General features: G+C 35.0%; 1 protein-coding gene across 3 annotated transcripts; it reads right to left on the reverse strand.

The window, feature by feature from the left end:
* Positions 1 to 7,370: 7,370 nt before the first annotated feature.
* Positions 7,371 to 16,828, reverse strand: LOC128232696 (sodium- and chloride-dependent neutral and basic amino acid transporter B(0+)-like). 3 transcript variants are annotated; one of them, XM_052946397.1, is made up of 15 exons: positions 16,593 to 16,828; positions 15,385 to 15,445; positions 13,341 to 13,510; positions 12,815 to 12,946; positions 12,377 to 12,662; positions 12,122 to 12,254; positions 11,696 to 11,830; positions 11,284 to 11,387; positions 10,981 to 11,105; positions 10,431 to 10,543; positions 10,053 to 10,184; positions 9,850 to 9,949; positions 8,356 to 8,456; positions 8,021 to 8,188; positions 7,371 to 7,765 (listed from the first exon to the last, which is right to left on the reverse strand). In XM_052946397.1, the coding sequence occupies exons 3-15, from the start codon at positions 13,504 to 13,506 to the stop codon at positions 7,565 to 7,567; spliced, it is 1,896 nt and encodes a 631-aa protein (XP_052802357.1). In that variant the 5' UTR covers positions 13,507 to 13,510; positions 15,385 to 15,445; positions 16,593 to 16,828; the 3' UTR covers positions 7,371 to 7,564. The 3 variants fall into 3 exon arrangements, with proteins under 3 accessions (XP_052802357.1, XP_052802358.1, XP_052802356.1); XM_052946398.1 differs by lacking the exon at positions 15,385 to 15,445; XM_052946396.1 differs by lacking the exon at positions 16,593 to 16,828 and having other exon boundaries at positions 15,385 to 16,573.
* Positions 16,829 to 17,491: the final 663 nt, after the last annotated feature.

The raw sequence follows: 17,491 nt of genomic DNA on the forward strand, positions 1-17,491 counted from the left end.
CACAACCGTCATAATCTAAACATACTGTTCATTGTTGATAAGCTTCATCCATAACCTTTGCACTGATATACAACACTTGACACTTCTTTCGCAAATGAAAAAGAAATCGAGCAAATAATCAATCCTGTCAGAGCGATTTTAAAAGGTCGTAAATGTTTATAGACCTCAGCGTAAAACAGTGTGATCAGAGTCAAGATCATGCACAGGTAGCATATAGCAACAATTCATCGACTGTTCCAAACACATATCAAAAACGTTTGGTAAATGAATCAATAAAAACCAATCTTTCTTGTGTGTTTACCATCCAAACTCAGATAAAACAACTTTCCGCAAATTATTTTCTGTCAATAACGTTCATTGGACTAGGGCACTTGTGGTCTAGTTCATAGCCGTAAACGCGCTATCTGTATTCTCAAGCCGCATCTGGGGGTTCACTGACGTAATGTATTCATACGCTGTATTTTGATTGGATTGCCGGTAGCGAATTTGAATAATCAAAGTAGTACCGGAACTGATTCCAATAAAAATAGTTCTCCTAACAATTCAAGCTAACTGTATGTTCTTTTAATGAAGCACAAGAAATTCATACGTAGCGAATGAGTTAATCGGGTTAACCACATGAATGTTCTTGCATACGGTCAGATTATATGCAATAAGAATATGAACATATTGGAAAAGTACGCATCGAATTCTTTCCGTTCAATGCTCTGTATTGATAGACTGGTAACCTCTTTCTCTTTTATCCGAAAAGAAACCAGTATCAGCTAACCGCGGTGCCCGTCGCGCATTCAAAATGTCTTATAAATTCATACGTAAAGCGAATAAAGCGTGCAGTCTAAGTAGAAAACAACCAGGAAAGTTGGTTTAAAAAAGTATTGTTATCCTTTGTTTACAATGTTGGTTGTCCGAAGTCGGTCCCTGTTCTTTTTTTCGACATAATTTGCATTTTTCTGTGATATTTCTTTTCGATACAAAGTTTTTTAACTAATCATCGCATGGCACTTAGCACTTAAATACAACATGATTTTTGGTATTTATTGTTCAAATACTATTAATGTAAACTAAAAGTCTTATGCCGCGTACCTGTATAACTATATATTTTTGAGGAAAATTAAATCAGGGTACCAGTCTAATTTTGACCTCAAAATTTACTCTGATCAGAGCGGCCGAATGATTCAGACATGTATGTTATCACTACTTCCGGATGCTGATGATGTGAATTTCATGGTGTTTTATTGAGGAAATTTATCAATAAAGCCGCCATTGAATGATTACCACTATCAAACGGATTTATTTTCATCTTACCGTGGGTAGCATTTTTAATTTGACACGTAAATTCAAGCAATACAAGTTCGTTTGAAAAAATCATGTGATTTCAATTTTGCAAAATGGAGATAAAAATATCAAATATGCGCAAACTTATTTATAAAGTTTCATTCTAAATGAAGCCAAATGTATGAATATGTGCACAGCATCTGTGAATAAGATGATTGTTTACCTATGTGCATAGAAAAGTCTTGGAGTCACTCTCTGTGTAAGTACATGACATTGTGATAAACCATTGCCATTGTCGGGCATTGATAAAACAATCTTGCATGCTCTTATAATGCACCAGTCAATTGTTACCACGCCTCCCTTGGGGATATACCAGGGAAAAGGGCTGTGTTTTTACCTTACAGGTGTTCTCGTAGCTAAAGAACTTCAGCAAACACATTATATATTACCTTTTTGGACGTGTTGTAAACAGCAAAAAAAATAATATCAACATTAAAGTTATGGAAGCCAGAACTAGTGTCCTCGCAATGCCGGGTGATTGCGGTGGTTTTGTCTTCCCTCAAAATATATCAGGGAATTGCTCTTACCTTAGATCCGCGGGATGCGGAGTAATTCACGGATTTTACCACCAGTTCGTTCTCGCAGGGCAGGGATTTTACCGGGGATTGGCTGGACGGAAAGTCGGGGGGGGGGCTGGTTACAATTGACTGGTGCATACTTTACAAGTTATTTTTATGAAGACGCTTCGTGCTCACTTTTTGTTTTCTAGCCAAGAATGAAAATCAAACATTAGTCAGAGATACAGTAATATGGTGATGCATTGATGTTGATAGATCAATTGAATTTTGTGGATTATCTGAGGGAAAGGTTCGTTCATTTTTCTAAACTTTCTCTCAGTGATGAGGAATAAATTTTATTCACTGCAGTTGTTTTCTAAGTTTATGAAAATAAGAACAATTGAAACAATTCATTAACTACTGTTGATCAGTGCAGATTGTGGGAGGTTATGGTTGATTTCAATGAACCACCAATAAGCCCTGCCAAAATTGGATACTGATTGGTCACTCAGGTGCTTTTGGTAGGCATGATTAGCATGAATGTTAATTTTAACCATCATTTATGAATGTTTACACAATCATTGAATATTGAAATAACAAGCAAAATGTCAGTTTGAATGATGAAAGCCATGAAATATGTGAAGTATTCAAAAAGAGACCATCTTTTCAGCTTGTGTAAAAAATGAGAAAATTGTTAAGTAAAATTATTTTTTGTTTATCAGGAAAATGTTGAAATCTCATGTTTAGGCCTATAGTGATCATACTTGATTGTTATGTTATTGGCACTTATTGCAATATGTTTTATTCATTGCAATATTTATGTTAAACATTAATTATTATGTTGACTTAAGTTTGTTGATAAGAACTAATGGTATAGGTGATGTGAGAATGATCTCGTAAGTCTTTAAAACCCCTTTTGGTATTGTGAGTTTTTTTCAAAGTAACTGCAAAACAAGTCCAGCTGTCTAGAAAGACTATGTCAAACCCTGACCAGATATAATTTCTTGTCTTTTCAAATTACCAACTTGGCAATGGCTTTGTCATAACATAGGATATTGGTTTTAAAGAACATGTTAGTGTTTTTGTATGTGGAATGAAATATCATAAGTGACACTAAATTGAACATAATTTATAGTTCTCATTGATATTACACATAGTCCCAAATACATGTTGATCTAAGATTTAAGGCTTGGATGGGGTCAGGGCAAGAAAAATGCATATTAATACATTGTACTTTCCAACGCAAGAACTGTTTGTTTATTCAAGTAAATAAAGCAATCCCCTCACCAAGGAACTTCAGTATTGCATAACCAGCTTAATTGACATTATGAGTTGGAGTTCAAATTGCTGCAATTAAAGGCACATCTAGTTTTCAGAATTATTCAATCTCTGATTTAGCAAGCTTAATATAGTTATATGAACCACTTTTGCAAAATGAAAGCTTTTTTAGATTTACAAGGACGGGTGAAAAGTATTTGCCAAATGTACTGCAACACCTGATACCTGTTGCCTAGGAATCCAACAAATTCTTGGCACTCCAAATGTTACTGTACTATTCAATTTGGAGTGCCTGAAAAGAAAGCTTCTTGATTCTACATTCAACATCTTCTTTCTGTATGACATATTGGACCAGGAGAATCATGAACCTACAACCTTTTGCATCTATTGAGATAGGGAGCTATCAGGACAGTGACAGAGGACAATACAAGAATGGCCAACTGCTGCATTTATTGAGTTATCTATGCATACAAATTAAGACAGAGAAAATAATTCTTAATTTTTCCAAACTACTTCCTTAAGCATCTTGTACATGTATGTAGTTGTCTTTTACAATGATTGTTCAAAGTTACAATGGCCCTGTGGGTTAAAGATGCTCTGTCCACGGGGTAACATGTTTTGTACATAATAGGGTTATAAGTACTGCGTTTTGATCCAGGAGGTTGTATTCGACTCAAGTAGATTTTTGCAGATTCGGATTTCACAAGGCACAAGCAGAGTAAAATCAAAATCTACAAAAAACTACCAGAATCAAATATGACATTCCGCCATATCCGGATCAAAACGCAGTACTAATTACCCTTTTATTATATTATACATTACTGATTAGATCACTTAGAAGCCACATCTTTGCATAATAAATTTCATTTTAAGGATGCACTCATTGGCTTAATGACGTCAATTTAATATTGCGCAACATACTTGTTATGACGTGACGTCACAAGAGTGGTATATGGCCGTATTGCACTGGAGCGGAATATGGGTTAAAGTATTTTGTGATACGTATTGCATGTGGATTGATGATGGGTATAAAATAAAGAATAAAATTATGTTTGGTATTCTATTCTCACTAGCAGTGTGATGAACTGCTGACACCATGTTATGAAAATTGATGGTCAAAGTATTTAAAAGAAATTTCAATATTTTATACTTTAAAAACGATATTCATCTCATCTTAGTCTACTCAACTTGCTTTGCTATGTACAAAAGTCTGCAGCAGTAATATGAATAGCATTAGACAGAAGGCAGTGCCTAATACTTACCAACAGCTCTAAGCTACATGGTAACATGTTATATGAATTGCATACCAAGCACAAATTAAGAGGGACAAAATTATTCTTCACTTTTTATATAAAAACTACTTCTTAATAGCACTGTGTATGCAGTCTGACATAGGTGTACAATGTAGATGTCTTTTACAAAGATTGTTCAAAGTATGGCCCTATGGTTTAAAGCTATCCTGAAAAAGAGGTGACAGGTTTTCTATATAGTATATAATTACATTATTGAAAATCTTCTCTGAAACTGCAAAAAACAGTCCTTTGATATAAAAGGATTTGATCAAATTAAAGAAGTATGTGTGCTAACCACGTAAATTAATTTGTACAAGTCTGATTTAACGACTTTGAGAAATTCAAAAGAACTATGACTTTATCTGATTTAACGCTTTCGCCCCCCCCCCCCCCTCACTCTACACACACTTAACTAGATTTTTCAAATTTCCTTTGCAGCTTGCAAGCAGTTTTAGTCTAAAGTTTAAGCTAGCCCATTAAACAGTGACCCCTTGTGATGTGAACCGATTTTTTCAATGCTTAGAACATGGTTGTCAACATCTCTGAATGAAGCCCTAGTCCATCAGTGCTTTCAGCACTTTGATTTTTTCATTGCGAGCGCCTGGCTGATGGCCTTGAAGTTGATCTTGCTTTCGATTGGATTCTCGCTTGGCCCGGAAGCGCAGCCATAGAGCGATGCTGAGCCGGGTCAAAGTAACTTATGAATAACTATGTTGACATATTCCGCGAAATATCTCGTGTTTTCATACTGTCAGTTAAAAATCATTTACGAGGCGTTCATACCAGTCACAAACAAGTTTTGATTAAACGTCTATTTAGTATCAATCATGAAATTTTACGATGATCAACGTGAAGCAATCGAATTGGCCGAAAAAGGGCACAGTTTTTTGGGTCCAGTAGGCAGCGGAAATCATGTACATTTTCCTGCATTGTAAGAAAATTATGAAGCAAAGAGAAACAGATGTTTCTCATTTGTTCTACAGGAATCGCTAGTAGCGTTCATGATACAGACCTAGAGGTCATGACATATTCATGTCTGTTTTGTTTGTTGATATATGCATGCTTTGTAGCAAAACTACTTATGCATACACAAATAGTTAAAATATCAAAAGATCGATGAGACAACATACATGTGTACGCACACGCACGTGCACACACGCGGACGCAGACACGCGCACGCATATACACACGCACGTGCACACGCATGCAGGTACACACACAGACACACACGCACGCACGCACACACTCACACACACACACACATCACATACATGTAAGCGGGATACATATCAGCTCTACGTAGTCTTAATGTGATAACAACAGCAAATGTAATTTTGTTTATCCGTGAATAAATAGTACAATAAGCAGACACATTAAGTGTGCGACTTTAAACATTTCAAAGTCATAAAACCACTATCAACCGAAACCCTTAGAAGTACAATGAAATTATCCAAGGGTAACTTTGCGAATACAATTTCTTTATTAAATGAGCACATAAAATTGTATCATTTACAGTGTTGATATATTTAAATTGTAACAGTCAAGTTAACTTTAGCTTTAGCTCATACATATCTGAAAGATGATCATTTTATTTTGTCTAACTCGGCACCACAGGGTAATGTTTTTGAGTGCAATTACACTGCATTTTGCATATTCTAACCTGACTGAAGCAATGCTTGCTTTGTTTATTAATATCATATAAAATACAGGTTTTAAAGATATCGATCGCCTTTCTTTCGCTACACTTTGTTTTTTAGAAACAAATATCCTTTTCAGTATTGCACATGCATGTATATACTATACTCTTTGTAAATGTTACATTGTTTCGACAGTTTAAAAAGGCTGAATAGTTTCAGTGTTAAATTCGTCAAAACTCCAAAATAAATCATTTATAAGCGATTGCCTTCCAATCCCTTTATTCAAGTTTTGAAGCCTCCAGTTATGGCCATTTACGTATAACGTGACACATTCGTTAGGATGCGCTGAAACTAAATTCAAAGACTTTTGAGTGTGTCACTAAGTCATTGACATATACGATTGGCAAAAAACCCGTTGTTACTGAAACCTTTGATCTGTTGAGACTTACTGAAAGGCAAGTTTCGCTTGGAGGATGATAACAGTAAATAATTTAAACGGAAGCGTTTGCGTTCATATGTAAGGTGCCTGGGTAGAGGTGGTGCCGATTGGCACTTTCGTCGACCATGCCTACCCACTTTCATGTCTGCTCTCAATTTTATACTCTTTTTATCCAATTTTACAAAAGAGAGGAAGCGAAGAAGCGACATAGCGAGGATGTAAAATTCATACCACGCTGGAAAAAACACCCACGTGTAAAAAAGGATGCATGCACGGAACAGCTAGATCGCGTAATTACACTGGGTTGCAATGTTTAAGGACGTAGTGTATCGTACAAATACGATGAACACTTCGATCAAATTATTCTTTCTGGAGTTATGGCACTTAAATATATATAAAAAAAATATTTTGTCTTCGCTCCTTTTATTCATCCTCGGCACCCCAGCGTATCATAACCTATATAAAGACTGGGCAAATTGGCTAGGGAAACGTTTATCTTGAATATTCATAAGCATTTTCCGACCAATGAAATAGCCGGTAAAAAAAGGAAAGAATCTCCTTTGTGAAGAGCTATCGGCATGTTTAACAATATCCTGCCTAAAACGATTTGTGAGCCGTGATCTCATTGGATGATTTCGAACCGAGATTACATCCGTAACTTCGCGGCCATTTCCGCACAGCATGAGGTGTGTCTCACCAATCAAGCGGCTAGATTTCACCTTATTAATTAAATTTGAGTACAAGATTTTAACAGCTTATTTGCCCAGGGTATCATATAGGTTATGATACGCTGGGGTGCCGAGGATGCTTTTATTCGATCATTTCTTATTCACGCTTTAGCAAATGTGGATGTCATGGACAAAAGGTTTATATCTCATCAGAATTCTTATAATGGCTAGATCGTATTTTATTCGGTAGTAATAGTCAATGAATTGCAAAAACGTAATAAAATACATTTTGTTCGTTCACTTAATTGGGCATGTCTTATTTAATTTTCGATAGAAAGGTCAACATTTTAGTGATTTGACCGATTTGCAACTTGATCTCAAGCGACTTGCAAAAAAAGTTTTTCGCAAACTGATTTTTTCAAGATTTGAGAATAGTCAGTTCATGATCCAATAATAAATTAATGGCTGAATTCTTTGGATATCGACCAAACACATTGAAGTAGAACAGATCCCAGAATGTTCTCTCCGAGTATTTGATTTTGTTCTTCCTGTAGTTGCAATCCATTCTATCCCCGCATGGTCCCCACGTGTCGGTGGGTCTACACAGGGAACTGATTCTCTGAAAATAGGAATTGATTGAATTGATTTGCAAACGTTTCATGATAAGAAGCTTTATTGTCAATCTTTGTAGCACAATTACTGAGAATGTTGTGCCAATAAACACTTTCAATAAAATAACGATCGTACACAAGGGATTCACAGTTAAAAACATAATTAATCTGGGGCGAGTGCTCTATAACAAACAATGAGTAGAAACTAAACGATGTGTATGTATATAAATGTTATGGATTTTTTTTCTGTGAACAATGCAAACCTGAGAAACGGTGCCTTTGGCACGGTATAAGTTGAGAATAGCGTAGCCAAATATCGGAGCCACGGTGACCACCACCGTTCCCCACCCAATAGCTTGGGCGTAACCAGGGTAATGATACGACCCGTAGTTAGGAGGAACATACTCCACACAACTCAAGAAAAGTATCACCTACAAAACTCTCAAACTTCACAATTGTGTTAGAATATCAACAGGTTTTGCAATCCTAAATTTATGGGATGCATTATTGTAGAATCTATTAATCAAAACCACAAAAGACATCAGTAAGTTTTCGAGTTAATTTTATATGTAAAAGACAAACATAATTAAATACTCACAAGCACAATTGCAGGCGATATGAAAGCGAGGAGCCACCGAAACACTGCATAGAGAGGTCGACCCAACATAACTTGTGTATCTTCACTTAAACGGTCCAATCCTGCAATGGAAAAACGCACGTAAAGTAACTAAGCATTGAAGGGTTTTGCTCAGCACTTCGGGGAACGTCGATTTCTTAAAAGACTATACGCTAAACGCACAACTGAGCTGGATTGTTAAACAGTATTTTAATCAGTTTGATGTAACACATAGTGAACATAAGTCATATTTCAGATACATTATTATCTCGGCGTACAGTATAGGCACGACTTAATACCTAATTGTCATGTATTTTGTAAACTGATTTAGTTAATTATAAATCTATAAATCGGAACGATTAAAATTTCTTCTCAATAATATAGATTTGTGTGGTGGACAATGAACTTAATTTCATAATAATGTCGGAACAGTGTATGATATATCTTTAGTATATAACATAACGCATATGGTAACATACAGAACATATTGCTTAAAGGAACCTGCTCATGTTTTAGCACCAAACATGTTTTTTTTCTGGTAATACTTATATAATAATAATTTAGCGCTTTGATGTCTAAATTGCAGAAGAAAACACAATTAAGGTCTCAAAGAAACAACCTGGTTGGAGCAAATCTACGACGATCATGATAAGCAAATATATTAAAAAAACGATACTTTATTCACTTGTCCACAAGAACTCGTACTTAACTATTGGAAATTAAAACCTTTATTAAAACATTGGTAGCATTAAGTGATAATGTATACAACAAATCACGCTAAAGCCTTTTGTTGAATCGCGTAATTGAGACATTTCGAAATCGTGGACCTCAAAGATAATATTTGAGCATATGTCAACACTTGATGATGGGTTCTAGCAGTTGGTATCATAGTTTAAACACACCTAATAATTTGCCAAACTTTATTTTTTTTAATTGAAGTCATAGAAAACCTATTCCCCATTATTTCTTATTTTCCCCACCAATCAATCCATACGAGTTTATAATCTAGCATAGGTGAGTTTAGTCTATTTTAATGCGTAAATACAACATTTACGCAATGCAGTTAAATTATGGAGTACAATTTACTGAACCGAACCCTATTTCAATTCTTTTGCGCGCTCAGACGATTCTTGAAATGATATTTTTAGGTGGCAAACGGTCGATTTAAGATGCTGCATTGATTCTATGTTATTTTATGCACATGGACAAACGTCCTTTCCTCTCCGAAACGTTTTTAAGGGAGTGATCAGAAAACTCTTACAAAGCAACGTAAAAGAACTCTTACAAAGCAACGTACAAGGGAAACCACAGGGCAGTTACACTTGTCCTCGCTTATCACATTTAAATAGTACATCCTCATCTTGATTAATCATAAGTACATACATGTATGTCAGATTATGGAACAAAATACGTTTGTTTGTTGTTAATTTGAGGGGCACACAAAATGTTTTAAATAATTATAAATATTGAACGTACCGTATACCCAAGAAATAGATATAACCTCGATTAAAGCAACGATTGTACCCGTCCATGATCCGGCGTACCAGTCAATCAACAGGAAAATGTATGCCCCGGCCTGAAAACAGACAAAGAATATTATTTTCATAAAAAGGAGACAAAAAAAGCGGCAATTATTTAATTGTTATTGTAGGAAGAATATTTTATTGTTAAACACTTACGCCCGTGCACGTCGGAAGTGATAGGACAAACATGACAACAGTGATGACAATCAACGTGGGAATACGGAACCCAGCCTTGAGCCTGGGAAAAAAGTCTCCAATTACTTGAATAATCATCTCAATCGGTATCATCTGCAACAAAGACTATGTCTTTCCCGTAAAAGTATCACAAACAAACGTATACACGTTTTGAAAACATATGCTATAAAAGTTACAAAACAACGCGTTACTTCACCTAAATATAAGAACATAAACCATTGCAAGTAGGCAACTGATTAACACATATTTTCACGTTTATTTACAATGATATATCATTGTATACTTGAAATGTCTATGACTGCCTATGAAACACTTTCACAGAATCAAAGATATTTGAACCTGTGCTTCCAACCCAGTCAAGATTCCTGACAATAGGAATAGAAATGTCCAGAGCTGAGGCAAAGGCAACGAGCTGAGGGCTGTGATATACGCTACCAAACCAGTGGAAAACCCTGAAAAACAAAGACATCCACTTATTTAGTGTTTTGCATACACCATTTCGTGAAGTATGCTTAGGACACATTTAATGAGAAACAGCAGTATAACGATTGAATATTATGTTGATTTTAAGTGTTAGTGCGCTTCAGTGAATTTTCAATTTGACCAATAGCCACTTACAATAACATTATAGTCATACTTCATGCCTTTAATAATGTATAGAGTATACTAGTTTGAGCTTCTGGAAACAAGGGATACTTGTGTCACATATATGTTTTGTTTCGTAATATGCATTGGTATATTTGTGTTGATTTAAAACGCTTTGGCAGAAGAGGAAGAATAATTTAATATTTGTCATCAGTAAAGTAGTGTTGACATTAGATTATTAAAAAAGAAAGATGTTGCATTTAATGTATGCTTTATCCACTAAAAATAGAACAATGATCCCTACCTGCTTTGACCAGCTCGCTGATAGGCATCCCGTAAGTGTGAGCCATGTTGCCCAGAACGGAGAAGCAAACCATTCCGTTAAAAATCGCAACTATTGAGTCCGTAAAAGTTATTACAATCGTTGTCCTATAATTGGAATATTAATGAGCAAAAGTTTATCTTTAGGGATATTCAATACACGATAAAAAAATTAATAATTAATTTCAAGGTATTACTTGGAGAAAACAAGTATAGTCAAAAAGATCAAAAAGACGTCTTTGAACAATGCTTTAGCAGAACTTTTAGCATATGCACAAATATCTACCTGTAGCTATTATCACGAAATAAGGCATGTGATCCCATTACCATAATCGCTCCCCATCCAAAGGCGAACGAGTAGAACACCATCAAAGTAGCTTCTATCCAAACCTTTTTATTACCAAAGGACAATTAATGTTGGATTTTTTACGTCTATCAACGAATTGATTATTATATTGAAAATGTGTACTTTATATTAGGAATAAATCGTTTGGTTGGCCAAAACAAAATTCTAATCTGAACTTGGAAGAAGAGCGCTGAAGTGTACATGCCTTTTGTAGGCAAGATCCATTAATTTATGGAATGCGAAATAAACAAGTAAACTATGTATTTGCCATAACAATATATCCTTTTTTTAGCTAATTCAATAAATACGTTTGAAAAAGACGAAAAATTCAACGCTATTTTTATCTACCTACCCCAGGTTTCAAAAGCGTTGCAAAATTAGGATAGAAATAAAAATATATTCCATCTGCTGATCCAGGCAACAAAAGTGAGCGGATAAACAACGCCACAGAAAACAAAAACGGGAGTGTAAGAGTCACATAGATCACCTGAAATAATGAAACGATATGCCTTAGCTTGTATTGCATTGTAGAACGTTTCGTCTTCAATATTGATGTTTCGCTTTTTTGTGTCATTGTGTGTCTCTAGTTGAGTATTGAGCTTTGAACATTATGCATTCTCAATTTTTGGCGGTGGGTTTTTCCGTGCTGTTTCAATATTACACATATACGAAAAGACAATTCCTCAGTCATTAACTCAAAGTTGTGTGTATTTGGTTTGCTAAAGAAGGAGGTAACACTGTCCGAGTATTTGTATATGATAAAGCAAACAGCATATACCTTTTCTATGGTTTTTATACTCTTGACAACAGTTAACGACACTATTATTCGAAAGACGAGCATCATGACGACGTATTTCCATATAAAATGCGAGTAATCGTCGATACCTGTTGACATTTTCAGTGCTTGGAACCTGTTAGAAATTCAAAATGACAATATCTCATAATTTAGAATAGGAAATCATGACATATGATGGCGGGTATTTGGTTGTGTGTGTATCATGAATTGCTAACACTATGCGAGTGAAATACCTACTGCCAAAACTCCTCTGCAGCGGACATTCTTGGTATCTCGATCTTGGATGTACTCACATCAACCTTCATGTTCATGGTAGTCATATTAGCGTTAACCATAGAAGATGCACTGTAGTCTACGTCAGATGTTCCATTCATGCACGTGTTTGTGTTCCATGGGTTATTGCAAGATGGAAACGGAATTGGGTTGTAGAATGAATAAAAAACAAACTCAAACAGCCAGCATCGAAAGATACTTGAACCGATCATGTATAAAAGGTACGCCAACGAAACAGTAATCCCAACTCCTGAAATGTATGTTGCACGTTTGCTCAATTGCCATTTGTTTGCATTACTTTGCATACTTTTTAAAGAAAGGTGTCAGATAATTGCAAGTACAGCGAATAATTGTTTTCTCATACACTTATAGTTTTACTTTCAAGTAAACGACTTTGCTTACCTCTGAGTAAGGGACAGAAGTCCCAGACCTGATATGGCCCCCTTCCAGAGAATTTTGAGATCGTATATTCCATGAAAAACAACGGAACTCCGCAAACAAACGTCATGATAACGAATGGTATCAGAAAAGCCCCTGAAAAATCGATTTCAATACAACAACACATTTTTTTTCCTGACAAGATAAAGTAATTATGAAAATATATCCCAATATGGTATTAAAATGGTCGATACTATTTCTCTCCGAATCAAAACCAAAACTTATTAATATTGAGGTTTGCTTTGATTTGCATTATTCATACGGAAATGACCAACATCTTATACGTAAATTGGGTCATATACAGGGTAGCATACAAAGCAAATGCCACAAAGTATTTCCAAGATTACCATAAAACTGTTGACAACGAAAACATGGAATGTTTCGCTTAAGTTCCTATAATAATACTGATATAAACTAATGGGAAGCCTTATAGAGCATTGCCAGAAAATAGCCTTATGGAGGGAAACATGAATCAAGATTGTATAAAAACCTCCGCCATTCCTGTAGACCAGGAACGGGAATCTCCAAATGTCAGCAAACCCCAGAGCATATCCCAGCAATGTCATGTATGTGCTGAAAGTGGACGAGAATTTCACAGCCTTACGTTGCTGCTGATGTCCACTTGAAGACACGCTTACGGTATCCGGGTACTCCATGATGCTGAAACAAACAACTTAGAATATAACTTAAAGAAAAAAAGTCGCTAAGAATCACCACAAAACAATGACGATTGATTCATACGATGTACATGACAACACGCATATAGAAATCACTCTCCGTTTTTATTTAAAATACATCAATACGTCTTGGTTGTAGGGAAAACTACAGAGTGCTGAAATCTTGTTCGACTCGAAAAATATAAAAAAGTACACGCCTTTCGGAGTGCTTTATTTTTGCGAGTCGAACATGATAAACCTACAAAAAACATGAATGTATTACTAGGCATCTTGAGAAGTACGTGTCTTCTTAATAAATGTTTATTTTCAGAATGTATCAGTACTTTTAAATAACTATTGATGGTCGTTTTTATCATCGGTGTCATAGGAAAAACGTTGGACATACGTCTTGACGAGAACAGCAAAATTCTTGAACTTTTAATCAAAAGGAAGATTCACATAACATTAATTTAAGATAATGCGGACGATCCATGATTTAGTGCTTTTGCATTCCTGGAGCATAAGCATAAGTTCTTTGGGGAAGAATCAATTTTTCGCAAGATTTTCTATTTGTTGATAGGTTATAATGATATGAATTCGACTTATCAGTGGACGTGATTACGAGCTAGACATGTGATATTGTCGAATACTGCACTTATATTTTGAACCTTGCACAGGCCATTGTTTGCCAAGTGTTACATCGATTTCCGGCATCCAAACAATCCCGCTTCTCTGATGACATTATTTAGTTTAACAAACGAGTAGACTTCAAGAATTTTCGACATCTTGCATTCTCGTTTTCAAGCCGTGATTATCTATAATACTTTAACGGGTTTCATTCGGCACAGACGAAGGCAAAAAAACTTCAGATCGGATGGTTGTCACCATTGTAGAGATGGGCAGTCCAAATTCTGTCGAATATTCTTGCAACTAGATGTGCAGCCTTCCGTACCACAGTAATATGCAAGCTACCATTATTCAATTACTTGCCTTTATTGATATATAATGAAATTATTTACGTTTGGAAAGTCTATGAAATTACTTACAAGGGGTGTCTGATATTGGTGGGCTCAATATCACTTTATAGTCGTACCGAATCGATGTTTTTGAAAGAAAACACTCGTAAGCATTTAAGGTGTATACATATGTATGTATACTGTTTGGATAATAATAAAGCTGATAAAATACATCGCCTATTAACTGTAATAAATTGTGTCAAGATCTTATGATGTGCTTAAAAAGCTTTTAGGTACTGTCCGTTATCAACACCAGTTAATAGAAGAAAGTCAGATATTCAGTGAATTATTTAACCTTTACTACTTATAAAGATTGCAACTATAATTTAAAGGAATAGCTATACTGAGAACAAACGAAGATTAATGATGCAGATAATTTACAGATGGCTGCATCCACCGCAAAATAATTCAACAATAACAGCTTCTATCAGTGTGTGTTCAAATATTTATAACATATTTAATTCGATGATGTCAAATAGCTAGAAAATACCCATATGGCATTCAGAGAAGAAGTATATAATGCTTAAAGACACTGGTAATATAAAATATGAAATAAAACATGTCACTGACAAAATAAAACACAGATTTATAGTTTGCACTTGCTTTGTGGAAACAGTTATACAAAGAGATGTAACTAAAAAGAAAGTGCACGTCCATAGAATAACGTTTAGAATCACTAGTTGATGCATTGCTCTTTAGAATGTCAAGGTATATATGTAGATATATAACTATATCAATGCATCTTCGTACAAAGGATTTTCTACTTATACTAGTAGTATGGAATGTTTGCGGGTCATCCGATCATTCACTAAATATTTTGCCTAAATGACAAAAATAGAACAAAGTATCCTATACTACTTACAACACAATATTTGCTGTGGGTGACAACACAGGATTCCAGTGGATTTCACAGTGGAATAAAACTGGAAAATTGGAATCCATTAATTACTCATATATTTTTGATAATTGTTTTTTAAATGTATGTTTATTAGAACATGCTTCATAAAGGGTTTAATATAATTGATAAAAAATGACAAAGTTTTAGAAACATTAAAACGATGTATACGGCAATCGAAGTGAAATTCAATTATTGAGATCAACATTAAACATGTATCTCCGGTTTGTTTTTCTACAAATATTTCTTTATTGTTCAGATATTGAAATATGCTTCTTTTTAAAACTCTTTTTAACCCGGAAGGTTAAAACACACTTAGACACATATGGCTAAGCGGCTTGCGAAACACTTGTTTCAGAAACACGTTACATAAAAATGAATATATATATATGTATCCTTGATGTAAAATTATCAATAAAAATTACTTCACGGCTACAGTAATCTGAGTGACGAACATAATACATATAGTTTTCAAAGAAGTCATACATAATAAATAAAAATATCTTTTTTATATTGGTACATCTTAAAGATTTAAGACAACTGAAGTTCAATAGGATGCCTGTCTACCATAACACCTGTAGGACTAGCCCAAGTGGACTTGGCGACAACAGATTCCTTTCAGATACCTTTTCTCTTCCTATCTTTCTCCCCCTCTCTCTCTCTCTCTTTCTTCCGCTTTCTTATTTCTTAAGCCAAACTCGTACTTATTTGAACTAAAAATATGTAACCATTATAAGTTGCCTAAAACCGCAACTGGTCCAAGGCGCAGAGAAAAACAAAAGCCCAGAGCTCAGACTATCCATGTATTCTTATTGATCGCAATTACATGCACGTCGAAACTGTAATAACATAAATGTATAATATAATTAATTGCAAAACAAATAATAATGAATGCAACAATGTACGAAATATCCAACTGTAAAAAAAATCGGTATCCTTTTTAAAAACCATCGTTTTCGACATTTATTAATCCTTTTTGATATATTAAAACAATTGTATTAATTGTTGTAAATCTTATTTTGGAGTAGATGCAATCTTTAACAGTGCATTTTTAAATTTAATACTTAAACAACAACAGATAATTTCCAAACATCGAAAACAAACCATTACCATACTATTGTAAAAATAGTATTGTTAATTTAAGTTAAATATTTTTATATACAAGAAATGTTTACCTGCAGCAGAAGTTTATTTTTCAAATCAAGAGTTCATTAAATCCACTGTAAACGAATTGCACTACACAATGACTAATAGTTACACTATGAAATTTGTTTACCTTTTTATTTTACTTCATAAAAGAGGGATGATTCAAAAAGTGACTAGTTATTAACGTTCTCGAAATCATATAATAGTACGCTCGGTTAGAAAAACAAGATCACTATACAAAATGCACTGAAAGCGAGTTAAAACATGTTTGATTCAACAAGGCAAATGGCTATGTAAACTCGTGAAATCAGCGCCCATTTATGAGCAATATGTCACAATATTTTACGGTAGTTTAAGGTACAATTTAGACCGAGATTAAACCGGTCAATGAATCGTGAATCACAATTTTATGGCAAACCTCGTGAATAGCGGATCGAAATAAAAATGCCCGCCCAACCCGTCCAGTAAATGTTTTACATATTACCCGCTTTGGTATCTACATGTTATATATGGTATTTAAGTTATTTAGTTTGCTAAACTTTGGTTGAATATATATTTCCCGCGTTGCTGTTTTTGGTATTTTGTATTTTTCAGTGCCTCATCCCAGCGGTGGTTCGAGTATGGTCCACATACACGTTATGGCGGACTGATGTCTCTTCAGGGGGTGTTCGTCATGATATAGAATAGCCTTCCAACAGTCGGGGAACAATGGACTCCTAAGCGCCATCGGGATCTATCGTGAGTGTCGCTTTGTAATACCAGGAATGAACTACCACGTTTACACGTGCAACTGCTATGTGGAGTAATACTTTTGTCGATGTTCTGTAACATCAACACATAAAACTCTTACCTAGAGATCATTGTGATGAATCATAACTGGAAACTCGTGGGCATTTGGCTTCCGTATGTGACACTCAATCGATGCTAA

The sequence above is a fragment of the Mya arenaria genome, chromosome 4, assembly GCF_026914265.1.
Source record: "Mya arenaria isolate MELC-2E11 chromosome 4, ASM2691426v1".
Taxonomy (NCBI): Eukaryota; Metazoa; Mollusca; class Bivalvia; order Myida; family Myidae; genus Mya; species Mya arenaria.

Coding starts and splice junctions, on each gene's coding strand:
- LOC128232696 (XM_052946396.1), bottom strand. CDS start 15,464: ATGGATTCCAATTTTCCAGTTTTATTCCACTGTGAAATCCACTGGAAT. Junction 12,947..13,340: donor GGTCTACAGGAATGGCGGAG/GTTTTTATACAA, acceptor TCGATTTTTCAG/GGGCTTTTCTGATACCATTC. Junction 11,388..11,695: donor CAACGCTTTTGAAACCTGGG/GTAGGTAGATAA, acceptor GGTAATAAAAAG/GTTTGGATAGAAGCTACTTT.